This window comes from Fusarium sambucinum, chromosome I, assembly GCF_050947815.1.
Source record: "Fusarium sambucinum isolate potato_lamoka chromosome I, whole genome shotgun sequence".
In the NCBI taxonomy this organism is placed as follows: domain Eukaryota; kingdom Fungi; phylum Ascomycota; class Sordariomycetes; order Hypocreales; family Nectriaceae; genus Fusarium; species Fusarium sambucinum.
Window position 1 is genome coordinate 4,782,035 of NC_139294.1, and position 26,737 is coordinate 4,808,771.

At 48.5% G+C, this 26,737-nt stretch overlaps 10 protein-coding genes across 10 annotated transcripts; 6 read left to right on the forward strand and 4 right to left on the reverse strand.

Annotated features, from left to right (window-relative positions):
- Nucleotides 1-1,529: 1,529 nt before the first annotated feature.
- Nucleotides 1,530-3,068, forward strand: FSST1_004258 (aspartic peptidase domain-containing protein; the record flags this gene model as incomplete). Its single annotated transcript, XM_083230414.1, has 2 exons — nt 1,530-1,842; nt 1,903-3,068. The coding sequence occupies 2 exons, from the start codon at nt 1,530-1,532 to the stop codon at nt 3,066-3,068; spliced, it is 1,479 nt and encodes a 492-aa protein (XP_083087688.1).
- Nucleotides 3,069-3,608: 540 nt separating this feature from the next.
- On the forward strand, nt 3,609-6,130 carry FSST1_004259 (elongation factor G; the record flags this gene model as incomplete). Its single annotated transcript, XM_083230415.1, has 4 exons — nt 3,609-3,775; nt 3,834-3,945; nt 4,000-6,026; nt 6,076-6,130. The coding sequence occupies 4 exons, from the start codon at nt 3,609-3,611 to the stop codon at nt 6,128-6,130; spliced, it is 2,361 nt and encodes a 786-aa protein (XP_083087689.1).
- Nucleotides 6,131-6,527: 397 nt separating this feature from the next.
- FSST1_004260 (homoisocitrate dehydrogenase) lies at nt 6,528-7,662 on the reverse strand (the record flags this gene model as incomplete). Its single annotated transcript, XM_083230416.1, has 2 exons — nt 6,528-7,573; nt 7,638-7,662. The coding sequence occupies 2 exons, from the start codon at nt 7,660-7,662 to the stop codon at nt 6,528-6,530; spliced, it is 1,071 nt and encodes a 356-aa protein (XP_083087690.1).
- A 2,050-nt stretch (nt 7,663-9,712) lies between these two features.
- On the forward strand, nt 9,713-12,080 carry FSST1_004261 (uncharacterized protein; the record flags this gene model as incomplete). The annotated part of the gene is made up of 2 exons (XM_083230418.1): nt 9,713-9,809; nt 10,060-12,080. The coding sequence occupies 2 exons, from the start codon at nt 9,713-9,715 to the stop codon at nt 12,078-12,080; spliced, it is 2,118 nt and encodes a 705-aa protein (XP_083087691.1).
- A 380-nt stretch (nt 12,081-12,460) lies between these two features.
- On the reverse strand, nt 12,461-12,964 carry FSST1_004262 (ribosomal protein S8; the record flags this gene model as incomplete). The annotated part of the gene is made up of 1 exon (XM_083230419.1): nt 12,461-12,964. The coding sequence occupies one exon, from the start codon at nt 12,962-12,964 to the stop codon at nt 12,461-12,463; it is 504 nt and encodes a 167-aa protein (XP_083087692.1).
- Nucleotides 12,965-13,784: 820 nt separating this feature from the next.
- Nucleotides 13,785-15,577, reverse strand: FSST1_004263 (kynurenine 3-monooxygenase; the record flags this gene model as incomplete). Its single annotated transcript, XM_083230420.1, has 4 exons — nt 13,785-14,543; nt 14,598-15,020; nt 15,074-15,291; nt 15,466-15,577. The coding sequence occupies 4 exons, from the start codon at nt 15,575-15,577 to the stop codon at nt 13,785-13,787; spliced, it is 1,512 nt and encodes a 503-aa protein (XP_083087693.1).
- Nucleotides 15,578-16,648: 1,071 nt separating this feature from the next.
- On the forward strand, nt 16,649-18,027 carry FSST1_004264 (methionine aminopeptidase MAP1; the record flags this gene model as incomplete). The annotated part of the gene is made up of 4 exons (XM_083230421.1): nt 16,649-16,789; nt 16,844-17,242; nt 17,313-17,859; nt 17,912-18,027. 4 exons carry the CDS (start codon nt 16,649-16,651, stop codon nt 18,025-18,027), a joined length of 1,203 nt encoding a protein of 400 aa, XP_083087694.1.
- Nucleotides 18,028-19,263: 1,236 nt separating this feature from the next.
- FSST1_004265 (cornichon family protein) lies at nt 19,264-19,891 on the forward strand (the record flags this gene model as incomplete). The annotated part of the gene is made up of 4 exons (XM_083230422.1): nt 19,264-19,367; nt 19,477-19,632; nt 19,682-19,748; nt 19,799-19,891. The coding sequence occupies 4 exons, from the start codon at nt 19,264-19,266 to the stop codon at nt 19,889-19,891; spliced, it is 420 nt and encodes a 139-aa protein (XP_083087695.1).
- An 882-nt stretch (nt 19,892-20,773) lies between these two features.
- Nucleotides 20,774-22,369, forward strand: FSST1_004266 (WD40-repeat-containing domain protein; the record flags this gene model as incomplete). The annotated part of the gene is made up of 1 exon (XM_083230423.1): nt 20,774-22,369. One exon carries the CDS (start codon nt 20,774-20,776, stop codon nt 22,367-22,369), a length of 1,596 nt encoding a protein of 531 aa, XP_083087696.1.
- A 492-nt stretch (nt 22,370-22,861) lies between these two features.
- FSST1_004267 (SET domain-containing protein) lies at nt 22,862-24,121 on the reverse strand (the record flags this gene model as incomplete). The annotated part of the gene is made up of 4 exons (XM_083230424.1): nt 22,862-23,171; nt 23,229-23,639; nt 23,694-23,911; nt 23,963-24,121. 4 exons carry the CDS (start codon nt 24,119-24,121, stop codon nt 22,862-22,864), a joined length of 1,098 nt encoding a protein of 365 aa, XP_083087697.1.
- Between the last annotated feature and the right edge of the window lie 2,616 nt (nt 24,122-26,737).

Below are 26,737 nucleotides of genomic sequence, written 5' to 3' on the forward strand. Positions count from 1 at the left end.
TAGTAGTACATACATCGCACAACTGCGCGGATCAACGGCACTGCAGCTGGACTTGGCCGAAGCGTCGTCGTCAGCTGTTAATGTCCAACGCTCGCACGGCTATACGGAAAGTGGGAGAAAATGCATGAAAAGACAAGGGTCGAATCCAACCATTCTATGAGCTGGATTATCCATTTGTTTTTGGGAAACTCAATTATTGATCTGCCAGGTACCGCGCTTTTATTCGATGGCGCTGATGATCACTTCTTGGCAGTCTCATCTGAGTTTACGAACCACTTTACCACTGTACAAATCTCGTATCTTGGCAGGTAAGAGGTAGGTACCTGTACGGAGATGTATAAACTAAGAATGATTCTATGCGCTAGAATACATGCCAAATGTGTGTATGATGTGCATTTCTCTCTCTTACCAGGTATACCAACAAGCAGACGTCCGGCGATAACCAGGGAGAAAGGAGCAAGCTTTACAGAGTAACGACGGGCACGATACCCTTTGCTTCCGATCGTGCTTCTGGGCCCATACGAAACAATTAGCACAAGGCTTCGTAAGCCCCAAACGACCAGACCATCTATACCTGGTCAGCCAGTCTAGTCAGTACCCGCCCATTTATTTAGCTGCTAAGATACTGCAAGTACAGTCAAGTATTTGATGGTGATGAGGAACAGAGACAGAAAACGGCTGTCAGCAATGCGCAGGCCCTTCTCTAATGTTTTGTGTCTTGCTTCGGTCGGTTAAGGCAAAGGGGATTTCTCTCTTTCAACCATGCACCCTTTTTTTTCCAGTGCAGGGCAAAGACCAAGTCAAGTACAGCTAAGCCAAGGCAAGGCAAGGGTCAACAACTTGACAAGACATCCGCCTTGGCGCTATTAACTGCTGCCCTACTAACAGACACAGCACCAGCTACTAAGGTACCCGTACCCGTACCAGTACTGGCTGGTACTGACTTACTGACAAGTTGGTAATAGTCGTCGTCCAACAAGGAAAGTCCCGACTCACAGCTTGCGTGGCCCCCCCGTGCCGTTTCTTCCACTTCGACCATCCATTTCTGATTTCTCCTGTCAATCTATACCTTCTAATCAACCAATTGCTCATCCTCATTCGTTTTCTGTTGCATTCCTCACCCTTGTCCTTTTTTATATTCTCCAGAATTCCCCTCATTGTACTTGTCCAAGTCTCCACCTCCCACGTCCTGTCTTTGATACTGTACTGTCTGTACCCTGCGTTTTGCGTTCATTGCGCAACCATTCTTTCATTAGTGCCACTGGACTGGAACTCACTTAACTGGGAAGCGCTCCTGCATCACACGTCGCTTGACCCAATACCCTACAATTCTTCTTTTTGCATCATACATATCTCACTTGGAATTGCAGAACAATACGACATTCTTTCTTATTGTATTTCTTTATACTGGCTGGCTGGCAGGCCTCGCGCCCATTCACCCTATGGAGGAGGGTGGCGTTACCCCGTTGCAACGCCATTCCTAAACTCATCTCTCTCTGGCTTTCAACTGCTCATCCTTGGTGGCTGCAATGAAGTCGTGGCTCTGGGGCGCTTCACTGGTTTCGACATGGGGCCTCGTGTACGCTCAAACTGTCCAGTGGAGCATTGAAGGTCGCCATCCTCAACCACATCTGGCCCGCCGTACCAAAACAACATACGAGGAAGTCATCAGCAATGACAGATCCGAAGGAGGCTACTTTACGGAAGTTACAGTCGGAAGTCCGCCCCAAAAAATCACCCTCCAGCTCGATACTGGGAGTAGCGATGTCTGGGTCCCTTGGAATTGCGCAGACGTATGTACAGACAAGGACGATAGGAAAGGCGGATGTCCTCTTGGAAGTTGTAAGATCATGCACTGCTAGTGTTGGACTTTCCCTATTACTAACTAACAATTCTTACCAGTTGACCCTGACAAATCCAAGTCCTTCAAGCATGTTGCACCCGGCATGTTCGGCATCACCTTTGTGGATGACAGCTACGTCAAGGGCGATTATTTCGAAGATCACTTTGAACTGGACGGTGCAGTTATCAATAACTTGACTATGGGATTGGCCGTAAAGACAAACATCTCATACGGACTCATCGGTGTTGGATACGCCAAGAATGAGGCCTCAGGTAGCACCACAGATGTCATCTATCCCAACCTTCCTGTCGCAATGTACGAAGCAGGCTATGTCAACACAATCGCCTACAGCGTTTGGCTCAACGATTTGGATGCTAAAGCTGGGACGGTTCTCTTTGGAGGCGTAGACACAGCAAAGTATGTCGGCGACATGCATCGAATCGACATTCAACCGCTGGATGGCCATTACTATCACTTTGTAGTGGCACTGACTTCGCTAGTCGCCACCAGCTCCAGCGGGAGTGATATCCTTACCTCAGAATGTTTCCCAATCAAAGCAGTCCTCGACTCTGGAACCACACTGAGCTATCTACCCCACGACTTGGCGACTGAGATTTGGAAAGAGGTCGGTGCTGTTTGGTCACCATACTATGGAATTGCTGTTCTTCCCTGCGCTTACGGTAGGAACGACGGGAATTTCACCTTTGGCTTTGCTGGCCCTGATGGCCCTGTTATCAGTGTAGGAATGGATGAGCTTGTTCTCACCATGACCAGCGATAGGTCCAACATGCCTGTTTTCGAGTCGGGCCCCTACAAGGGCCATACAATGTGCTCTTTTGGCATACAGAACGATACCAGCGACCTTTACCTACTTGGAAACACTTTTCTTCGATCTGCCTACGTTGTGTATGATCTTGTCAACAATGAGGTTGGAATTGCTGCCACCGACTTCAACTCTACGGCAACCAAACGAGTTGCGTTCAAAAGCTATGGAGCAAGCATCCCATCCGCAACGACAGTGCCAAATCAGCACAAAGCGACCGAGAACCCTTCTGTTTCAGGCCATAATTTCACTGCTGCGGATGGGTTCCAGGAGTCAGACTGGGATTCGGATGACGAGGATAACGCAGCATCATCTCTGACACCCTCTGGAACGCCCTTGGTGATGGCTGTCGCCACAATGGGCTTTGTACTTTTAGGTGGAGGGATCCTCCACACTTTCTGACGATGATGTCCTAGGAGTTTTGGCAGCATAGCATAGAGAGATGTCTCTTTTTAGAGGCCATGGATTCATGACGCTGGCGTTATTCAAGGGTTTGTTGATGTGGGCATGAGCTGATTTTGGCGTTTAACGGCGGGATAGAGTCGTGGGTTATGAGGACAAAAGGGCGCAACGGGTGATGGGACGAATACCGCACATGATACCACTATAAGAATGGCATAAATGAGCCTGAATGATATTCACCACTTGGAAATACCAATTGTAACAGAGTTTATTGGAAACGTCAAGTCCTGCTGTTAGAAATAGAAGTTTTAAAGCCAACTGCTGTGCTGCCAGCTTTAGGCTCACCCAAAATTACAGGGAGGTGTAGAACCGTTTTTGGCGGGAATCAAGCGCTGAGCGAATCAGAGGCGTAGACGCACGTGGCACAGCGCCTCCATCCTGTTAATCCCGACTCTAGTTAGAGAAAAAAAAGTTTCTAATGGGCCGTCCTTCATTGGCAACCCTCTCCTCAACTTCTTCACTGAAGTCCAAGTTTGCACAATGAGGGCAACAAGGGCTGCCAGATGGCTCAATAGCCGTCTGATACTGGGCGCCCAGCAGTCAAGCTGCGGTAGCCATTCTTTTACTATATCTGCTGCTGCCCCCGCCTGGGAGAGCCGACGAGCTTTTAGCCAGACCAAGCGTGTCTGCAATGCTGCGCAAGAAGCGTGAGTTCAATTGAAACCCCATTTAATTGTGAAACACCTCACTCATACCGTTGACTAGTCTCAAGAAAGCCCAAGAAGATGCTGCCAGTCTGACGCCTGAATATGTCGCTGCAAACATGTCCACCGAGGAGGCCAAGCGTCTATCTCGAGTGCGCAACATTGGTATTGCTGTATGATCATGACACCCCACCAACTCTTCACATCTGCTAATAAGTACCTAATAGGCACATATCGACAGCGGAAAGACAACCGTCAGTGAACGAGTCCTGTTCTATACCGGCCGAATCAACTCGATCCACGAGGTTCGAGGTAAAGACTCTGTCGGCGCTAAGATGGACTCTATGGAACTCGAAAGGGAAAAAGGCATCACCATCCAGTCTGCGGCTACGTTCGCTGACTGGAAGAAAACGGAAAACGGCAAAGAGGAAACCTACCACTTCAACCTGATTGATACACCTGGTCACATTGATTTCACTATCGAAGTCGAGCGAGCTCTCCGAGTCCTCGACGGTGCTGTCATGATCCTGTGCGCTGTTTCTGGCGTCCAGTCTCAGACTATCACCGTCGATCGTCAAATGAAACGTTACAATGTCCCCCGACTCTCCTTCGTCAACAAGATGGACCGAATGGGTGCCAATCCCTGGAAGGCCGTCGAGCAGATCAACACCAAGCTCAAGATTCCCGCCGCCGCTATTCAGATTCCTATTGGTGCCGAAGATGAGTTCCTGGGCGTTGTCGACTTGATCAACATGCAGGCTATGTACTTTGAAGGTCCCCGTGGTACCAAGGTTCGCGTCACCGATCAGATTCCTGGCCCGCTCCAGGAGTTTGCCAAGGAGAAGCGCCAGGCCTTGATTGAAAAGCTCGCCGATGTCGATGACGAAATTGCCGAATTGTTCCTTGAAGAGCAGGAACCTTCCAATGCTCAGATCAAGGCTGCTATCCGCCGCGCTACTATTGCTCGAACTTTCACTCCTGTCATGATGGGTTCTGCCCTTGCTGACAAGGGTGTCCAGCCCATGCTCGACGCCGTCTGTGACTACCTGCCTAACCCCTCCGAGATTGAAAACACTGGTCTGGACAAGTCTCAAGGAGAGAAGACTGTCAAGTTGGTCCCCTATGACTCTCTTCCTTTTGTCGGTCTTGCCTTCAAGCTCGAGGAGAACAACTACGGTCAGCTCACCTACATCCGAGTCTACCAGGGCAAGCTGAGCAAGGGCACCTACCTCTTCAACTCCCGAACTGATAAGAAGGTTCGAATCCCTCGAATTGTCCGCATGCACTCCAACGAGATGGAGGACGTCTCCGAGGTCGGCGCCGGTGAGATTTGCGCCGTCTTTGGTGTCGACTGTGCTTCTGGTGACACTTTCACTGACGGTGGCCTCCCCTACACTATGTCTTCCATGTTCGTCCCCGATGCTGTCATGTCTCTCTCCATCAAGCCAAAGCGAACTGGAGATGCCGACAACTTCAGCAAGGCCATGAATCGTTTCCAGCGCGAGGATCCTACTTTCCGTGTCCACGTCGACGCCGAGAGCGAGGAGACCATCATTTCTGGTATGGGTGAATTGCATCTCGAAGTTTACGTTGAACGTCTGCGACGTGAGTACAAGACCGACTGTGTCACTGGCCAGCCTCGTGTTGCCTACCGAGAGACCATTGCCCGCCGAGCCGACTATGATTTCCTTTTCAAGCGACAGAGTGGTGGTCCAGGTGACTTTGCTCGTGTTGCTGGATGGATCGAGCCCAACGATGAGCCCGACAAGAACCACTATGAGAGCCAGGTTGTTGGTGGCAACATTCCTGATAAGTTTCTGTCTGCCTGTGCTAAGGGTTTCGATGCTGTTTGCGAAAAGGGTCCTCTTCTGGGCCACAAGGTTATTGGCGCCAAGATGGTTGTCAACGATGGTGCTACTCACGTTACTGATTCCTCCGATCACGCCTTCAACCTGGCCACGCAGATGGCTTTCAAGAAGTCTTTTCCTGAAGCTGGCGGCCAGGTTCTTGAGCCTCTGATGAAGACCACCATCACTGCCCCCAACGAGTTCCAGGGTAATATTCTGATGCTTATGAACAAGCGTAATGCTACCATTCACGATACCGACATTGGTAGCGAGGACTTCACTCTTATCTGCGACTGTAGTTTGAATGCTATGTTTGGCTTCAGCTCTCAACTTCGTGCCGCTACCCAGGGCAAGGGCGAGTTCAGCATGGAATTCAGCCACTACGCTCCCGCCCCCCCTCATCTCCAGTATGTATATTTTTTATGTAAGAGGCTACAATCACTAACAGCTGTTTAGGAAAGAGTTGGTCGCCAAGCACCAGGCTGAGATTGAGGCTAAGCGAACCAAATAAACAAGTCACAGGACTTGGAAGAGAATTGCTAGACACATCAGAGATGTGATGGCCGAGGCGCAATCCATGTTGCGCCAATGTACAATACAAATGAACGGGTCTATGATCTTGTAATATAATGTCACAACGGCTCCTTACCAGGGTTTAGAGGTCCACGACAGATAGATGAGTAGTAGAATCTGGATGAGGGTGCCATTGTCATACAAGGCGTTGGAAAAGATGGACAAATAAAAGGTATAAAATATACAATCCTCTCTAGATCATCCTGTGATTGTTCGTCTCGACGTAACTTTTTGAGCCATTTCTAAATACTAGCTATATTGTGACAATGCCGAATGACATGACAAATTTGAAACAGCTACCAACTTTTGGGATTCATCATTTTCCTCACTTTTTTTTACAGGCGTCGGAGAATGTCGGCAACAACCTCCTCAGTTGTGGCCTTTCCACCCAAGTCAGGGCTGAGCAGCTTGCCATCCTCAAGGTTACCATCAACAGCAGCGTATATCTTGGCAGCAGCTTCCTCCTCGTTGAGGAACTCGAGCATCAGCGCGGTAGATCGGAGAGTAGCAATGGGGTTGGCGATGTTCTGGCCCTGGATATCAGGAGCGCTTCCGTGGCAAGGCTCACCAATAGCAAAGCCCTCACCAACGTTGGCACTAGGGACAAGACCCAAGCTACCGACAAGGGCAGCAGCGCCATCGGAGAGAATATCACCGTACAGGTTGGGGGCGACAATCACATCGTAGTCCTCAGGCTGACGGAAGAGCTTGTAAACCATGGAGTCGACGATCTGCTCCTCAACTGAGATGGAGGAGAACTTGGGGTCGGCAAGGGCCCTCTTGGAGGTGGCACGGAAGAGACCATCAGTCTGGGACAGGACGTTGGACTTGTGGGTAATGGTGACGAGAGGAGACTTGTGGATGCTGGAGGCACCGGCATCTCGGATCTTCTGTCGGCGCAGAGCAATATCACCAGCCATGGTAGCAATTCGGAACGAAGCCTTCTCGGAAATGCGCTTGATAGCCTCAGCGACCTTGCCCTCGGGAGTGTCATGGGTCTGTTCCTGCTTGACGTAGAGATCCTCGGTGTTCTCGCGGACAATGACCATGTCGATAGGCTTGGCGGCGGTCATGACAGTCTTGACAGGTCGGACGTTGGCGTAGAGGTCGAGCTTCTTGCGCAGGGCGACAATGGGTGATGAGTAACCCTTGACGGCCTGGGTAGGAGAGCTCACGGCTCCAAAGAGCGCACCATCACACTCATTCTTGAGGACCTCGACAGTCTTGTCGGGAAGGGCAGCACCGGTCTGCTCAAAGGTCTCGAAGCCAGCCTTGAGGTTGACAAAGTCGAACTTGAGGCCGAGAGACGAGGGCAGGGCTTCGAGAATGCGGCGACCAGCAGGAATGACTTCCTTGCCGATACCGTCACCAGGGATAAGACCTGCAAGCGGGAAAACAATTAGCTACCTAGAGATTCGTCTTGGGTCAGTCATGCTATGCCGTACCGATTCTGAGAGTGCGGAAAGACATAATGGGCGCAATTGGAGTTGAGAACAAGATCAAGTTCTTGTCATCCGAAGACCGGAGACAGTAAAGAAAATGAACCGCTGGATTTTTGATAGTTATCGGGTAAAAAGTGGCCTGGCCGAAAAGCGCCAAGAGGGGACAAGGTTTATGTTGATCGCTCCAACGCTCTCCATTGATGGTCAGAAAGGCTATCTTGTCCGTTAAGTTGGTTCTATAGTCTCATATATCCATTATAAACCAAGAAAATTTCAATTAAATAACTGATGTAACACTTCATTCCTTTGTTACTGCTAGGAAATCTCTTGATACGGTTGAACAATTTAAAGCCGACCATCGGCTCTCTGGTATCAGGCTCATGAGGTACATGCGTAGGTATTTGAATAGACTAGACCAATTCCCTTTTGACTTGATGAACCACATAAATAATCCAACGATAAAAGTCCTTAATAAATGCAAAAATGGTCCACTGGTAATAATTTATCTGGGACAAGAGCTTGATCGGTGGATGTGGGGAGAGAGCAACATGAGACAGAGATATCCCCACACAAGCTCATGCAATCCCACGTCAACATCAAAGCTCGCTTCACCCAACTAAAGTTGATGATAGAGCTTCTAGACGTTTGGGTAGAATAATGTTAAATTATCTTGCTTGAACAATCCTTGCGGGTCACTGAGGAAATCACTGGAGCACAGAGCCGAGGTGAATGAGAGCAGGCGGGAGCTCTCAGTTTGGGCGCTGATGGAAAAGGGGTAACCAGAAGATCGAGGTGCCTCTCTGTCCGGATGCGTATTCGTAGTCTGGACTGTTGACTTAGTGTACGGCCAGTCCGTCCCACGTTGTGAGGTCGGTTTTCGTGTTCTTTCATTAATTCCTCGTGTGCCGAACTGTCTTGCTCAGGAAGCCTGCAGTAGTATCTAGCTTGAGCTTCTGTTCTAAATTCGGTTTCCTCTGATATGTACAGCAATCTTCAGACAGTCGTAGCTCCTTTCTGTTTCACATTCAATTGTCAAAGCGACTGTCCGCGACGGACAAAGAGGCTTGTTGATCAATTGTTTGATTACATAGAGTACTGTCCCTGGGTTGTGATGGGTGGGAAATGCAAACTTTCCTTTAACAATGGTAATTTACTTGGTCCCTGGCTAAGCCTGAATTGAATGAGATCCATTTGGTGCCTCATTTCGACTGGATCCTTGCTCATACCATTTGCACGGCTCCATCAGTCTATTAATGACCCAGTCCAAAGTCACCGGGCAACTAACTATTTATTACCACTCGACATTGAGGACGAAAGCGTCGCATGGGTAATTACACGATATAACTGGCGTCTTGTTGCCAAGCGATCATCAGCGTTATTCACGTGGAATGCATCGGCTGGTTGCTGAGCTTTGTTGGGTTGCCTGGTAGGATAGAACACCAAATCTAGACCGTACGTATGTTCTCAATCCTACATTTTATTCCAGTAGATTCAGAATAACCAAGACCATTTTGTGATCTTAACCCCTATTATCCGCAATAGCCCAGCGCAGCAGAACCGAAGCTTTACTGTACAGTCAGTCCAGTCCAGTGCCTGATCCCTCCATCCTTCTCGCTCGCCTCCACCTCCACCTACCGAACCATCCTGGTCCCCCGAGAGCTACTGTATGTACATCCACTGGAGAGTATCTAGCGAGCCTTGAAACGCCTCCTGCAGTATTTCACTAAGCCAGCTCCAGCAGGCACCCCTGAGCTGTCCGGGCTTAGGTTGTTTGACGGCTCGCCCCTCAATCCACTAACGGCCTGTGCCTGACCTGAGCGAGTCCGTCTGTCTGATGTACCTCAGGGAGTAACCTAAAGTACAACCCTGTCTCCTTGTGCGACGCCGTTCATAACCAGCCAGACGACACCTCGACTCATCCCATCTAATCTAGTCCTTCGTTTGTCCCTACCGCAACCTACACACGTCCAACTCCAGCCTTGCCGAACAGCTCAAATCCTACCCAAAAAGACCTCGAGGTCTCTCGACCAAAACCGCACCCTGCTCGGCTCGTTTCGCTCTGAGAGCCCTCAGCAACCATGAGTCAGGTTAAGAACCTCCGCGCTATGTTCGAGAACAAGGGCGACACGAGCCCCGAAAGAGGTCGATCGTCTGGCGCCTCTACTCCCGTCCAAGGTACGACCGTGATTCACGCCATGGCAAGAATGAGTGTGTACGATATTCCTCACTGGTAGAAGAAGCAGTTTAGAGTTGCTGCGCCGCGCCGCTTTTAAAGTTGGCAAGCTTAAGCTTGATCTACTTGCGGTTCTACCTGCCCTGGAACTGTCCACACTAGCTCCCAGCGTCATTCTTGCCGCGTCCTTACATTCTTCTTTCTTCTCCCTTCAACCCCTTGCTAACTAAAATCTGTTTTATTTCTCAACAGGCACCAGTGTCGTATCTGAATCACCCCGACCTCTGTCAAAAGTCAGGACCAACTTTGTTGCTATTGAGAAGGACGGAAGGATAGGCCTCCAAAGAGATCCCAGCCACGAGTCCAGCGTTTCTCGCCGCCGGTTAAGCATGGATACCGACGCAGAATCCGTTTCAACCGTTCCCGATAAACCCTCTGCATCTCTGGAAGATGCACTACGAGGAAACAAGCCCTTTTTTCAAGAGGACATTCCCGAATCGCCTCGTCTCCCAATTGACCCCCCGAAGACACCCACGGAACAAATGGGAGCTGTTACCGATGAACCCAGTGTCAACCCAGACAAGCAAATTGATAAGGAGGAGGAGTCGCCTTCATTGCTGCCAGCAGAGCCTGCTCTTATAGAGCCCGCTCCAGAAGAGCCCGCTCCAGAAGAACCCGCTCCAGAAGAACCCGCTCCAGAAGAACCCGCTCCAGAAGCGCCAAAGAAGGAGAACAAGGAGAAAAAGCCTGAAGCAGTTTCCACAGCTCCCGCAGCCACTAATGGGAAGCCCAAGGTCGGCACTGTTAAGGAGCTGGCTCCTGCAGCAATTGTAAAGGCCGCTACTCCGAAGAAGATGACTACCGCTCGACCTACTGCCATTTCAACCAAGGCTGCCAGCACCAAGCCTCCAGCAAAATCCCCTTCTGCCACAAAGCCTCCTACCAGCACGACTCATAAACCTGAGAATAAGCCAACATCCAAGACTGTCCCGGCAGCTAAGAAGGAACCCAGACAAGCTTCAGTCGCCACTTCCACAGCCACTCGGCCTGCTGCGACTACAGCCAGCAAGAAGCCGCAGCCATTGAAGCCTACTACTAGCGATACTGGTTTCGTGAAGCCAAAGCCCAAATCTCCCACGAAACCTGTGCAACTTCCCGCATCTCTTATGGCGCCAACTGCGGCATCTGGAGCCAAGACAGGCCGTCAAGCTCAACAAGCAAGCTCGCAAAACCTCAACGTTCCTGCTCGGCCTGGTAGCCGGGCCAGTGCAACAGGAACCAGTGCCAGCACTGGCAAGACAGTCAAACGCCAGCCCTCAAATGTCGGCCGTCCACGACCAAGCCTTGGCCCTCCTCCCAAAAAGCCCTCAGACCCAACCCATGCCAGGAAGGAAGCACCCGTTGACGAAGGCTTTTTGGCTCGTATGATGCGACCAACCCAGGCTTCATCTTCGAAGACAGCCGAGAAGGTGCCCACCACACCGCCAAAGAAGACAGCGAAACGATCTTCATCATCAGGAACCGATCCTACGCGCCGCGAGTTTGGCGTCAAGACCCCAGGAAGTGCTAGGAAACAGACTAGAAAACCCGTCGAGTCGAAGCCTTCCGCAGGATCAGTAGCTTCAGATGACGCGCCAATAATTGAGGTTGTGTCGGAAGAACAGACTCCCGGCCACACCAAGCTAGATCGCACAACGGAGGTCACCAAGGCAGACGACACACGAAAAGACTCGAAGCCCGAGCCGGCTGCCGACGAGGAGGCTCCCCAGGAAGTTGTTGAGTCTGCAGAGAGAGAAAGTCAGGCTCAAGAGGTTGTCAAATCACCAATCGAAGAGAAGCAGGAGCCAGCCCGACCTATCACTCCCCAGCCTACTCAAGAAGAGAAGTCTGTAGAAATTTCTGAGATCACCGCGCCCGAGAAAACAGAGACTTCGCCCCAAAAGTCTCCCGCCGATCAACCTGGCCAGTCTGTTGTCGATTCTGAGAAGCCCACCGAGAACTCTGCCATCGTCCCCTTGACGGACGAGAGCTCTTCTCAAGCCCCTGTTGTAGTAGAGGAGACAGCCGAGACCTCTGGCAACGAGCCAGAACAAGAGACCAAGCGAGAAGTGATCCCTCTGCTGGAGAAGGACTCTGAGCCGAAGGCCGCCAAGAAGCAAACCACTGAGATTGAAACTGCGACCGAGAACGATAACATGGACGACGTCGAGACCACCAACGCCACTGAAGAGAAGGATACCACAGGACAGCAGACAGAGGAAGTGAAGAATTGAGAGTTGGAAAGCGTTGTTACAGCAAATTACAACCAGGGATAGATGGCAGAAGCTATGAGATTGCTGATTTAACCATTGAGGAGAAGAGTTTGTACTTTTGAGCTGTTGTATAGATACCTGTTTTAAGCGAAGGCGAATGGTGATTTTCCCGCATACCAGTAAAGGAGATACGCAAAAGAAAGAAAACAAAACAAAACACAGCGGAATAGCAAGATACTTGTAAAGCGACGGACAGCCGCCCACGTTGAGATTGATTTTTGATACACAAACAGTCCTGGCAAGGACATTTAATCTAGTTGTACAATACAGGCTTATTTATCGCATCATGACAGCACGTATGCTCCCCCGACCACTCAAGCAGATATTTCTCGTCTTTACGCTCATGATGATACCCTGCACATTAACAGACCACCCTGTTTCTTTGCGAGGGCCTCTCGCACCTCCAAAACACCCTGGGACGTCGAAACAAACAGGCATTCTCCGAGATTTAGACCCGAAACAACACCGCCGTCCAGCTTGGTTGGGAACCCCCTCGTAAGTCTGGCCAGCTCTCTGATGTTGGCCGTCATAAGACGCTTCGGCGTACTGATAGGACTGGCATTGCCGAGGACAGGCTTACCATCCCAGTACTTGAGACCCAGCCACAGGCGCATCGTGGCAACGTTTTGGTTTGTGACTTCCATGGGCGGTTTGGAGATCATATGTTCCATTGAAGGAGGGTGGGGGCCGGCGCGGTAGACGGCTGAGAAGAAACCAGATCGGTGCAATGCGAGGGCGAGTTGCAGGTTGTACTTGCAATTTTTGACGGATGTTATACCAAGACGAGCTTTGGAGGCGTTCTGGAGGTGCGAACACATGTGCGCAATGTTGGTGATGGAGGGCATGGTGGGTGGTTTGACCTGTCGAGAGATCTCGACTCAAAGGAAGATGAACTCGGGTGAAAGTCGTCGATTCGGTCTTTGAATCCTGTCGTGAACAATCCTTGTTAGCATGTTCTTCGAGACGCCCTATCATGAGGTTGCCAGGTTGGTGCTTGCCAAACTTACCTCTGCGTATACGCAATCGAGACCAGACAACTTGAGATTGAGATGATCAGTCGACTGATACCAAAACTCTCACCTCTAATAGTCGTGGGCTTGAAGCAACGGTATATTGGCCTACTCGCTGGGGTCCCGTAGCGTTGTTGGACCAAAAATTCAAAGTTCTAAGAGGATGACTAAGAATTTACTCCGGTAAGCGCATATACTCGGGTTGATGCATCGAGAACTATTCAGTGGTGGAGTTTCTGATGAACAGAGCAACATGTAGAAGGACACGATTCTGCAGGTATTGTTTCGTTTTATTTGAGTCACTGGGGTAGTTTATGTACAGAAGAAAGCCCTACTTTTATTGAGCAAGGTCATTGTGATAACGGAAAACTGCAACACCAAGAAAAGAAATGACCCAGTTTGAATACCCAGGTAGGTAAGTACTATGTGGAAGTCTGGCCAAAGTTTCTAGTTACACTTATGTAGGCAAAGTGATATGGAAGGAAAATGGTGGAATGATTTGTCATTTTTAATTATGATTTGTTCTACACAGGTAGTACAACTTGACCTTCAGTAGCCAATATCTTTCTGCAAGTGACATTAAAAAAGAGTTTCCATGAACAGCGGGAGGCAGAGCCTGTGTAGCGACGAATAGAACTCTAATATAGTCTCTGAGTTAGGGTAATTGTCGAATTGCTTTGAACATAGCGGATATCGATCGCCGATAACGGTAGCAAAACATGGCCGTTGAAACAATGAAGGGACTGGCAAGCAATCCTAAGAAGCCTTGCACCAGTATTTTCCCCTGTGTGTCACTCTTATTGATGACATCCAAATAACCTTCATTGCTGAAGCTTACACGGGAGTACTTTGTTTGCCATCCCAGTCGAGGGAAGTATACGCTCATCCACTCCTCAAGGTATTTACGCAACCTGTAGCGCTTTGACAGAACAGATGATCGCATCTCAACATAGTTCTGTAAAGCAAGATCGTTGATTGCATGTGCATCCGGTGGACGGACGGCTGAATACTCTGCCAATGCGAGTGATCGTTGAAAGGCGGGCCCTGATGTGGAGGAGGGTTCACTAGAAGGGTCATTGGATTCATCGATATGACTATGCTTGTCCAGGATGGAGAAAAGAATCCGGACATCCTCCATTCCCGCGTTCATGCCTTGGCCATAGAATGGTACCATGGCGTGGGCGGCATCGCCAACAATGACACAAGAAGAGCCATAGTGATAGGGTTTACACTTGAGACTAATGAGTGGTAGGTGAGGGTTTGTGTTGAAAGATTCAACCAGCTCATCGCCAGGTATTAGATCTGTAACACCTGGGAAGTGGCTGTCGAAAAAGGCTGGCACACTAGCTGGGTTGTTCTCAAGGTCTGAGAAATCCTTGCTGGGCATGAAGAGCGTGCATGTGAAAGAACCGTCCTAGATGAGTGTTAATCAAATGTGGAGAAAAGTTGGGAAATGAGAATAGCGCACATCACTGGGAATGGCAATGAACATAAAATCCTTGCCAGGCCAAATATGCAAGTGATTAGGCGACATCCGAAACTTGGCCATTGGATCGGTTGTGTTGGCTGGTTGAACAGGCTTGAGATGGAACTCACACCACAGAGTGTCAATGTACTCTTGGTGGTAGTTCATCCGGGTAAACTTCATAAGGTGGTAGCGAACAGCAGAATGAGCGCCGTCAGCACCAATCATGAGGTCAAAGGATATATCAATCTCCTTGAAACGAGACTCTTTGGACGCTTTTCCATCAGTGACCTCGAACCAAGCCTTGCAAGTGCGATAGTCTGCGCCTGTTAGCTTGTGGTTGAAGAACAGCTTGACATTAGGCATGTTGTCCAGAATATCGAGCAGTCGCTTATTCAGGCCTGCACGATCAATGGCATGGATTGCCTGCCATGAGAGCGTAAGTTTAATATCTTGAGCGCTGAGGTAATTTCACATACCCGTCCCTTAACATCGTAGTCTTGAGACTGCTCGAAAAGAGCTCCGGTTGGACTCCTGCCATGAATCATGCGTCCTCTCATGGGAATCGTTGTGGACATGACATGATCGAGAAGTCCTGGCTGGCCAGCATGGCGCATAGCATTGATCCCGCGCTCAGAGATGGCGAGGTTGATAGATTTAGTGAAGTTGAGCGGGATAGTGCTGGGATCCCGGAGGTCTAGACCAGTAAGTGAATGCGCCTACGAGTATAATAACCGGACGAGAAGAATTCTCATCGACAAAACTCTAAGAAAATGAGGATAAAACGAGGCAGTTTCAGGGAAGCTGGTTCGGGCTTGCGGAAGTTGATCGGCTCGACAAATAAATAGGATATACTAGGAAAGTCACTTACCAGGTCGCAGCTCATAAACTTCAACCTCATGCCCTCGTTGAGCAGCATATAAAGCTGCCAGAGAACCAACAGGACCAGCCCCAACAACAACAATCTTCTGAGGCTTCTCCATCTTTGCTCGTGAGAAGTTGCCTTTCAAGGACGAACGGAGATGAAAAGAGAGAGAAAAAAGTTCAAGTCCTAGGCCAGCGAGACATTGAGGTCGTCATACCTAGTAAGTACTAAAGAGAAACCGATTTAAGCCCCGATAGGACCGGCTGCTCAGGTTGCATCAAAGCGATAGCGGCCGGCCGGAAGCGGGGATCCACTTTAGCAATTAGAAGATTCGGCATTGTTAAAAGAGCAGTAGTCTACGAAGGTACTATGTACGGAGTAAGTGGACATGTGCATAATTACCGCAAATATGGAATGTTGGAGAGAAAAGGGTCTAGAGTTCTGTGTTGAGTACTATGATCCAATAGAAAGACTGCAGAGAGAAACTGTTGCAAGGAATATCGCTGACCAGACAGTTCAGGCTTTACCAGTGACAAAACAATACACAAGCCTAGCTTAGTATTTACTGCGCGTTACTATAACACTTTGGAACATTATGCATATAACTCTGTATCAATAGCGTAGTATTGGACATCATATGAGGTTTCCATTGACTTATTTTCCTGTTATTGGACCCTTGTCATATGCTATATGCTCTGTTTGATCTCTTTGTATGTTAAACAGGAGAGCTCACTGTCGCAGGACAGAGAAAAATATATCTTTATGCTGAACTTGTAGTGGTTGAGCTCTCCAAAATTACAACAATATTGCACCTTGCCAGACAGTTATACTTCCGTTACACTGTTGTCCGTTTTGTCGGAATCCCCCACCTTCCCAAAACAGTACCGTTTCAAGACAGCGCTGCTAGTGCACCAATCGCATAAAACGCATAAAAGTCCGTTTAAGCTCTGCCCGGTCCTGTAAGTGACTACCCTTATCGAGGCTTATCAAGTCGCCGCAAATGGGGCCGAGTCGATCTTTTGCTCTCCTCTGAAAGTTGCACCACAAGAGACAATTGTGAGACTGCACTACTTAAGCGCTTCGTGGTCGCATATAGTAGTTACATAGAAAAATCACTTCTTGTTTATACCTTAGTACATCAGCAAAATCTCTTTGCACAACCTACTCGAGCATCAACACCAACACGACGATGGCTGCTGATACCCCCGCCAAACAGTGCATGGGCGCCGACTGCTCCAACGATGCCGGATCGCTACAGTGCCCGACTTGCCTGAAGCTCGGAATCAAGGACAGCTTCTTCTGTTCTCAGGAGTGCTTCAAGCGTAACTGGGTACGTCGTCAAACTGGACTGTATGCGACAAGAACACAGCTGACAATATCGCAGGGCATCCACAAAACAATGCACAAATCGCAAAGTAATATCCTCCACCACCTTAAAGCTCCGAAAGCAATCTCACCAGACTCAGCTACCGGTTACTATAACCCATTCCCCAACTTTCCCTACTCTGGCTCTCTGCGACCCGTCTACCCTCTGTCGCCGCACCGAACCCTGCCTCAATCGATCCCTCACCCCGTGTGGTGGCAAGACGGCAACCCTAGGTACAGCCGCTCTCTCACCAACCGTAACAAGATCGAAATTCTCGACAAGGCGGGCCAGGATGCTATGCGAAAGAGCTGCAGACTTGCGCGAGAGGTCCTCGACATTGCCGCTGCCGCTGCCAAGCCTGGCGTAACCACCGACTACATCGACGAGATTGTCCACAAGGCCTGCATTGAAAGAAACGTATGTATTTTAGAATACTTGGCTTTGGTTCCAGCTATCTGTGTCGCCTTGCAAATACTGATCAGTATAGTCTTATCCCTCTCCTTTGAACTACAACAACTTCCCCAAGTCTTGCTGCACATCCGTCAACGAAGTCATCTGCCACGGCATTCCCGATCAACGTGTTCTCCTCGACGGCGATATTCTCAACATTGATGTTTCTTTGTATCATGAGGGATACCACGCCGATTTGAACGAGACCTACTACATTGGTGACAAGGCCAAGGCTGATCCCGATACTGTTCGCGTAGTTGAAACAGCCCGACAATGCCTGGACGAGTCTATCAAGGCTGTGAAGCCCGGCACATTGATCCGAGAGTTCGGCAACATTATCGAGAAGCACGCCAAGAAGCAAAACTGTAGTGTTATCCGAACATACTGTGGCCATGGTGTTGGCAAGCTTTTCCACTGTCCTCCTAACGTTCCTCACTACGCCAAGAACAAGACCGTCGGCGAGTGCAAGCCTGGCATGACTTTCACTATTGAGCCTATGATCGCTCTAGGAAAGTACCGAGACATTACCTGGCCCGATAACTGGACCAGCACCACCATTGACGGCAAGATGACTGCTCAGTTTGGTAAGTTGAGCTTTGGGTGTGTGGAAGCGATGCGAGCTAACATGAATTACAGAGCATACTCTTCTCGTCACGGAAGATGGTGTCGAGATTCTCACAGCGCGACAGGAGAACTCTCCCGGCGGTGCTCTACCGATGCCCAGCACTGAGAATGGTGATGCAAAGGCGTAGAGTATCATAAAAAGCTTCCACTGAAGAAGAAATGTTTTCGCATTGTCAGGTTGACATAGGAGTTTGGAGATGATGAGCGGGTTGAACGAAAATGATGATGACAGTGGTGCATTCAAGGCGAGCGGCGAGGTTTAGAACCAGATTGATATATTTATTATAAATATGAAAGAGTTTGGACATGCATTATTGGCATCCCATTATCCAAGTCTAGTCGTAATACGCATGTGAAGCTGTGATATTAGGTACCTACCTACCATAGGGGAAGAGGGGTTTTTTTTTTTTTTTTTTAAACATATGTAGATGATAAAATAAGGCTGTCGACCGGCTATTAGCAGTACCTATATATTACATTGAATTCTGACATGCTATATGTAGGTACCTTTGATAGCCAGCCGACAGCCTTAAATTGTCATCTAGGCATGTCGAAAAACCCCCCAACCCGCGATGGTAGTCTTGCTTGTTTATCTTATCAAGCCAGCTACATTAGTAGATACTACCTAAAGGTAGATCATCCTTCGTTACATCATCAGGGTCACAGTACAAGTTCTCCGGGCACGGGTTTTGGTAGTTGCTACTAAGGTATCTGTGGAGTGACGCAAATGGCATTTGCTGTCAAGTTTCGAAGCACAGAGATGGATGGCTCTCAGCCACATGCAGGCGTCCATTGGCCACGCCATCCGCCGTCAAGGGCGTTTCCAGTGCAGGGGATCCGGTAGGACTTGCCAGATCAATTTATCTACAGGGGATTTGGAGATTTTTTTTTAGCTGTTCCCAATTCAAAAGTTGTGCCCTGTGAGCTCGTCGCCGCTTCCATCATCGCTGCTAGCTTTAAACCTGCCTAAGCCTAATGCTGTACCTAACCTCTCCAGGTCTCTCCCCACCACCATCTCCACCAGAAGTCACCACCGCTGCCACTACACTACCACCATAATCCCCATCCATTGCCCGCCACCAAGATTTCTCCTCTTCACTACAGTATTCCCCTCACGTTCTGACATCTGAATCCCTTCTCTGCAAGGCACTGTCGATATCAGAAGCTATCCACTCGCGATTCAACTCTTCCCCCGAGGCTTATCATCCCTCGCTTCGCGCTTCGCCAGACTCTCAACTTCCAGCTTGTGACAGAGCTTGCTTGACAAACAGCTAGCTGTCCTTGTCCTCGACTAACATCGTCATTCCCAACTTGACTCGACCACCCACCTACAACAACGTCGTCCGTACAAACTTTAGCCCAAGATGATGTCCGGAGAAGCTTGGTTGTTCCTGCTGTCGGTGCTTATCAACGCCGTCAACCTCTTTTTGCAGGTCTTTTTCACTATTATGTACAGTGACTTGGAATGGTATGTTTGCAGCGGCCCTTTCCCACACTGCCTCGATGGTCAAACTTTGCGCCCCAGATGCGCATATCTGAAGTGCCACATGGGATGAAGGCTGATCGTCCAATTACAGTGACTACATTAACCCCATTGACCTCTGCAACCGACTCAACACCTACATCATCCCAGAGGCTGCCGTACACGGTTTCTTGACATTCCTCTTCCTTATCAACGGATACTGGGTGCCTCTTATTCTCAACCTGCCTCTCCTTGGCTGGAACGTCAAGAAGTAAGTTGCCTGGTCTTAAAACTCGGGACGAAATACTGATAAAAATTAGGATCGTTGACAACACTCACCTCCTCGATGCGACTGAGATCTTCCGCAAGCTTAACGTCCACAAGAAGGTACGAAAACAGCTCTGGACATGCAAAAGCACAGTATTAATCCGAAACAGGAATCTTTCTTCAAGCTGGGCTTCCACTTGATCATGTTCTTCTTCTACCTCTACAGCATGATTGTTGCCCTTATCCGAGACGAGTCTTCCTAAGTGGTTACTCTCTTAACCGAGCCGTGATCCGATTATTCCCGATGTTAGGCATTGTCTACGTCAGATAGAAGAGATCGCAATGTTTATCCAGCTAGTCGAACTCGGCTGACACCCAGGGCCGAGTCGATCAGTCACGCGACGAGAAGATATGAATCTGCCACGGCAGCACATAACGAGTGGAAGATGGTATGGTATAGAATGATGACGGGGTTTTTTTTTTAATAAAGAGACGGGCTTGGCGTATATATCCTGGTATCATGCCAGCTGGCGCTCTGGTTTATTACTTGACGAAGGCGGTGCATGGCATGTTCTGTTGGAGACTGAGGCATCACCCGATTCGGTGGTCTTATCCGTCCTCCTTCAGCGTACAGCCAGTGAGATAATTGATTAATGACCGAATAAAAATAGTCAGTTCTTATGCTTTGAGACAGCTTGTGAATTTTACATACTACCATGTTTCGGCAGCCATTATTAAATGAAAGGATAAGAGTCTGACATAACTTGTATACCGTTTTAAAGTATAAATAAATGTTGGTTAGATATTGTATATAGATTTCCTCGAATCCCGCTTTCAAACTTGGGTAACCTGCGAAGCCGCTCGCTCATGGGCTAGGTATGCGACCATGGTCACGTGACCTTTAATATTTGGAATTCAGTTCCCAGCCGCGCTGCGATAATGTTTAACTTTCAGTTTTAAACAATAAGGCTTAAAGCAACCTTATTCTTACATACCTAATATAAGAACAATACAGCACACTTCTTCTTCCTTCAACACAACCTAAGAAGTAGCAAGACAACAAGCTGTCAGTCGACTTGCCCGGCTTCTCCCTATTGATCTTCTATCCTTGGCTCAGGTCTTGCGTTTTCTTCACTAAATCCATCATGGCGGATTTTGGGGAGTATCCGCCAAATATGGCGCCTCAGGATGCGCTCATTGTTCGGGAGCAAGCTGAACCCGATCACGCTGTGGTGCCTTTTACAGCCGAAGACCTGTCGCGTCCTAAGGCCGGCCCTCTGAACCCGTTCAAGGACGAGAGCAATACTTTGAAGCGCAAGAGCGTCCCAACTGGACATGCAGAGGAGACCTTCTTGAGCGAACACACATTCCGAAGCAAACACCGTGCTATCGAGCGACAAGGCGGACAAGGTGGACCCGAGCGGCAGTATCAGACAAACGCAGAAATGAAAGCGGAAGCGGCGAGAATACGAGCTGGACGTGAAGACAAGGGCAGCGCAATCATTGCGGAAGGCCCCGGTTCCTACGTTGGGCCCTGGGCGCGATACAAGAAGGCCGAGTACGAGATCGTGGCAGAGGATGAGGAACTGGCGAGCGATGAAGAATATGAGATTGTGGAAGAGGAGGAAGAGGTCGTGGAGAGTGGCACAGTTGTCAAGGCACCAACCAAGGCGCTAGAACAACGAAAAGAGGCGGAAAAGATGGGAGACGAGAGAACCGAGTTCCACGGGTCTGCCGAAACCGACTACCAAGGCAGAACTTATATGCACGTTCCTCAGGACCTGGATATCGACCTTCGAAAGGAAGTGGGAAGCGTTACCAATTACATCCCAAAGAAGCAAATTCATTCTTGGAAGAACCACAACAAGGCGGTTACTGCGCTACAGTTCTTCCCTACTTCAGGACATTTGCTTCTATCAGCCAGCGCCGATACCACCGTCAAGATATTCGATTTGTACCACGACCGGGAACTACTACGAACCTACCACGGCCATTCAAAGGCTTTGTCGGATATTTGCTTCAACACATCAGGCACTCAATTCTTATCTTCATCATATGATCGCATGATCAAGCTTTGGGATACAGAGACAGGTGTATGTGTCAACAAGTTCACAACTGGCAAGACTCCCCACGTTATCAAGTTCAACCCTGGCCCCGAACACGCCAACGAGTTTCTGGCTGGTATGTCGGACAAGAAGATTGTCCAGTTCGATATCCGAACCAAGGAAGTTGTGCAAGAGTATGATCATCACTTGGCGGCTATCAACACCATTACCTTTGTCGATGACAACCGACGCTTCATGACAACTTCGGATGACAAGTCTCTCCGAGCCTGGGATTACGGCATTCCCGTCCCAATCAAGTACATCGCTGAGCCAGATATGTATCCCATGACCCGCGCGGCTCCTCACCCAAGTGGTAAATATGTCGCATACCAAAGCTCTGACAACCAGATCTTGGTCTATGGTGCAAACGACAAGTTCCGTCAAAATAGAAAGAAGAGCTACCGCGGCCATAACAATGCCGGTCTGGGTATCGACCTGGACTGCAGTCCCGACGGACAGTTTCTTGCTTCAGGTGACTCTGGCGGTTACGTATGCTTCTGGGACTGGAAGACATGCAAGATGTACCATAAGCTCAAGGCTGGTAACCAGGCTATCACCAGCGTCAAGTGGCACCCTCAAGAGACGAGCAAGGTAGTTACAGCGGGTATGGATGGTGAGATTCGATACTGGGATTAGAGGCTGTCAGGGTTAGAATTAATGGATGTTGGTTGCATGGCATGGCGTTTAGGACAGACATTAGATAAAGATTAATATAATCTGCTAAAATGATACCTATTACTTTCTTTTATATATAGAATAGTCGATATAATGCTTATTTTAACGATAGTGTGTACTGTATTGCCTAAAAACTGAAGTAGTCTTAATATTATAAGACTGTCTGCAATCATTATATTTCACAGTAGTTGTTAATAGTTCAAGGGAATACTAAGTATTACCAGCAATTATAAGACTAAATTAAGAAGGGGCCAGTAGTATCTTGTAGAAGTTAAAAGCGATATAGCTTTCTCTAAGTCTTGAATACTAGCAAATATTACTTCACGGAAGCTAAAGCGCATCTTCGGCCGGTTATCATAGGTCTAACTAGAAAGGTAATTTATAATTCAAGCCAGCGTATTAAGACTGCCCAAAGCAGTAACTCCCCCGTGATACAAAAAGCAGGTTGAGCACCTAGATGTACCACTGATACTCCTCCCTCTCTGCCAATTCCTGGTCCGAGACTCCTTGACATCCGCCGCAACTACACTGGAAACCATATCGGTCGTACAGTGCTACTGGACTCAGTGCGTCGTACGAAATGGTAAGTTCCTGGCCAGCTTGGACACTTTCGGCTTGTACTGTCATCTCGAGAATGTCGTTAATGTCGCTGTAATGCCATTTGACGCTGTTGATCGGCTCGCAGGCGTGATTAAATCGAGATGCAATCGGGAACAGACCTGCGTTGTCGTAGTTACCTGACAAGGGGTTGGGGGTTGAGAAGCTAGTAGTTGGATTAGCATATGTATAACCCGCACTCAATACTCATTACTCAACTCACGCGTTCGTCTTCCAGATCAGTAATTCCACTGGATGACCTTCTTTGAAGTTGCTGTTGGCGTGGAGACTGTAAGCAACATCACGCAGCGGCTTGGTCAAGCTGGCGAATCCGTCAAAGAGTGTAAGGTTGGTAGCTGTGAAGAGTGGCTTTTCCACGAGGATCTGATCTCCCTCCTTGAGCTCTCGAACCGCAAAAGCGCCCCAGCCTGCAAGTGGCGATCGTTTAACTTGAAAGTATTCGTTCTCAAAGATGACGAAAGTTGTTTCGGTGGGCTTTAGGGGTAGCGAAGCTATTTTCGTGTGACTGGACTGATGGGCATCAGGAGTATCCATGTCGCCAGCTCCAAGGTCGCAAGTATCAATACCATTCTTATTAGGGGAGATGCGGCAGTTTATAACTTTGCGAATAAAACTAAGGAAGGCAAGTTAGTTTCTCTATTACCATGCTAATAAGAAGTAATCTTACTCCTCGGTTGTCGCGTGCTCACAGTCCTCATCGTCGGAAGAGAACTCCAGATCGGAAGTAGAGTCAAGGTCAGATCCCGAAGTCCCACCATATTCAACCACAACTGTATCGAGTGAAGCAGAAATTTGATGTCCGAGCAATTCACTTTGTCGGATAGTTGTAACTTCGTGTAAGGCAATCTCGGTTGAAACTTCTAGCTTTTGTTGATTGTTAGAGGACTGTGAGAGTTGGTTAATTGTCGTTGGAGTTGATTAGAATGGAGTTTGCACCTTTGTCTCCTGATTGCCATCAGCAATAATGTGATTACAGTCCTCTTTCGACTGCGCATCTAGCAGGAGATCAAGAGGCAGAATATCGTTGATTGCCACGGTCGCTAAGACCGGAGTAAGAACCGGCTCTTCAGGAGGAGGTTCATCTCTTTCGTCCATCTTGATCAGCTCTAAGATGTTAAGCAATAATGACGACACTAATAGATACCCGAAAGCTTCATGGGATGACTGTAAGAGATGATTGCATGGATGATGGTGCAGAAAAGAAAGGGGGTTATTACCTGGCTGCTGAGTCTTGATCGGCCTTTATAGCACCCTTGACGGCGACTGTGATTCACGATCGTATCGAGCGACTGTACAATAGTTGAGACTAGTTTAACAACAGCGATCTATATATAATATTATAATGGAATATTGATTCTGACAAATGCTACTGTCTAGCAAATAGCTGTAAAACAATTAACAAAGCATGCCAAACCTAGCCTCCCTGATTATCCTTGCTTGCGAAACTTTTGGTCTTTCGCTATACTCTATATGATAACTTGTATCGGCTGGCCTAAACCCTATATGTAAAGGAGAAGAGTGAGACTTGAGCGATATAGTTCCTATCTAAGGTTATGCAAGCTGATATGATGATATATAGCTTCCACTCCTGATGTAACTAACCTCTTGAACAATAGTATATAGCTAAGGAAAAAGATGATACTGATTGTTGAACCGCCGGTTAGAGGTGAGCATACAATCGGCAATATTATACTCATTAAGATTATAGAACTGCACTATTTTATAATCTGAAAATATTCCGAATTACTCTTTATATCTTTATAATGTTATATTTAAATATAAACTTAAGCCCTTATATAATCACTTTACGTCAGTGGGAAAGCAGATTGAATTAAATTTGTTAACTGGTACCTCAATAATTAACCCATTCAATGGTTCCAATACAGATATCATTACTCCTCCATCCATGGCCAAACTAGCACCCGTGCTTCTTCAACAAGCCGCCAGATTCGTCCGGTTCATGGTTGGAGTCTTCATAGACATGCATAACCGTGTCTCCCAAGTGTCTACATCGCCCAGATGCCCTAATGCGATAATGCACAGACAACAACTAGCTGGCCAAGTCACTACCACTTCTTCTTTGGTCGCAACGGACATGTGGAAGAACAGTCGGGGCAACGCAAGCATTCGGGTTTCTGCCACACTCTTGGACAACTACAGACCCAGAGGTTCTGACCCGTCTTTGTTTCAAGACAATCAGAAGGTTGATGAAGTCCTGTCCTGATCCCACATTCAATACAGAATCGACGCAGCTTCGCAGGCTTGTCCTCGGACCTGGGAAACCGACCCGATACAGCTCGGCCTTCTGGGTCGAAATATGCTATTGTAGCTTGGAGAACGTCGAAGTGCTCCGGAGCTCTGACACGGAAGCAATAGTAGCATTCGGAGTTTCCTGGTTGGTGTTTATTTCTTTTCTCGCTAGGCCGATGCTGTGGAAAGTCCTTCGCCGCTCTCATAATGAATGAAAACTTGTCCAGCGGACTTGCTATTCGCTGAGGGATTACTGAGCGATGAAAGTGTCGGTTCGCCATAGAAAGGAAGATCAGAGACTGATAGTCCAAATGGGATAAGATGATATTCCTAACTTCTGTGGGAAGACGCTCTATCATTGAAACGCTGGCGACAGGCGAGGGCCTAAGTTGCCAGATTGGCCGACTCGTGGAACATTCTCGAGTTTGATACGAGAAACGGTCCATTTCAAGACCAAATGCTGGGCCAATTAGGCCAGCATGATGCCTGGGCATTAAAAGCATGATGGATGAAATGATTGTTGATGGGAGTGCGGATAATCTCGATAATTCTGTGAAGCGATGCGGTTTGTATAAGTGACCAGCCAAGAACAGAGAAGGGGCAAAGGAGTGTATGGCATCCTTCCGTTCTTATACCAGTCTAAAGCATGCATGCCTCCAAGAGCAAACAAACTACTACAACACCCGCACATGGCCGACATAAGTTGAGGGGCAAGGATGATCTAGTGTGCCCTTGACCTAGCCAGTATCATTTCAACTATGTAGCTGTTGGTTCCTTCAAGACTGGGACAGGCAAGGCAGTCCGTCCGTCCGTTGGGCACAAGTAACCTTTCCCTTCGCTTCCATTATCATTACCTCCCAACACCGTTGGCCGTCGATCAGTGTTGGAAGGAATATCAACCATTGCCCCAGCCAAGATGGTTTCCACATGGACTGAGATGTCGGATCCGCCTTTATGTTTGCTTGTCTCAAATGCGTGAGCTGAAGCAAGCCACTTTCTGCAAGGAAACTAGGCATGCGGGTTGCAGAAAAGGTGCATGATGCGCATGGCCCAACATATTGTAAACCATATCTCACCCAATTTCGCTGTTGTCTGGCCGAATGAACCCAGTCGACACCTCTATACGTGATTGTCTAACAAGGCGATTCAGTCGTGTTGCAGAAATCGGTTTGGCCCTGATCAAAGAAGAATAGGCGAAGCGACAAGCGAAGCCAAACAACAAAGGAGGGCCGGAGCGACGAGAGATGAGAAAACGATTAGGTTGGGTGGGCGGCCGAATCCTGTCCAAGTCTTTGATTGGCAACCGCCCACATAGCTGCAGCGGAAAGTGTCCCCGTCTGAGCCTCTCTGTCATGTGAATGGAAGGCTCATGTGGGCATTGCAGCACTATCACCACGATACCAAACTGTCGGGTCCAGCTAGTACCATTGAAGCCTTGCTCACCTGCGGGTGCGTCAAACA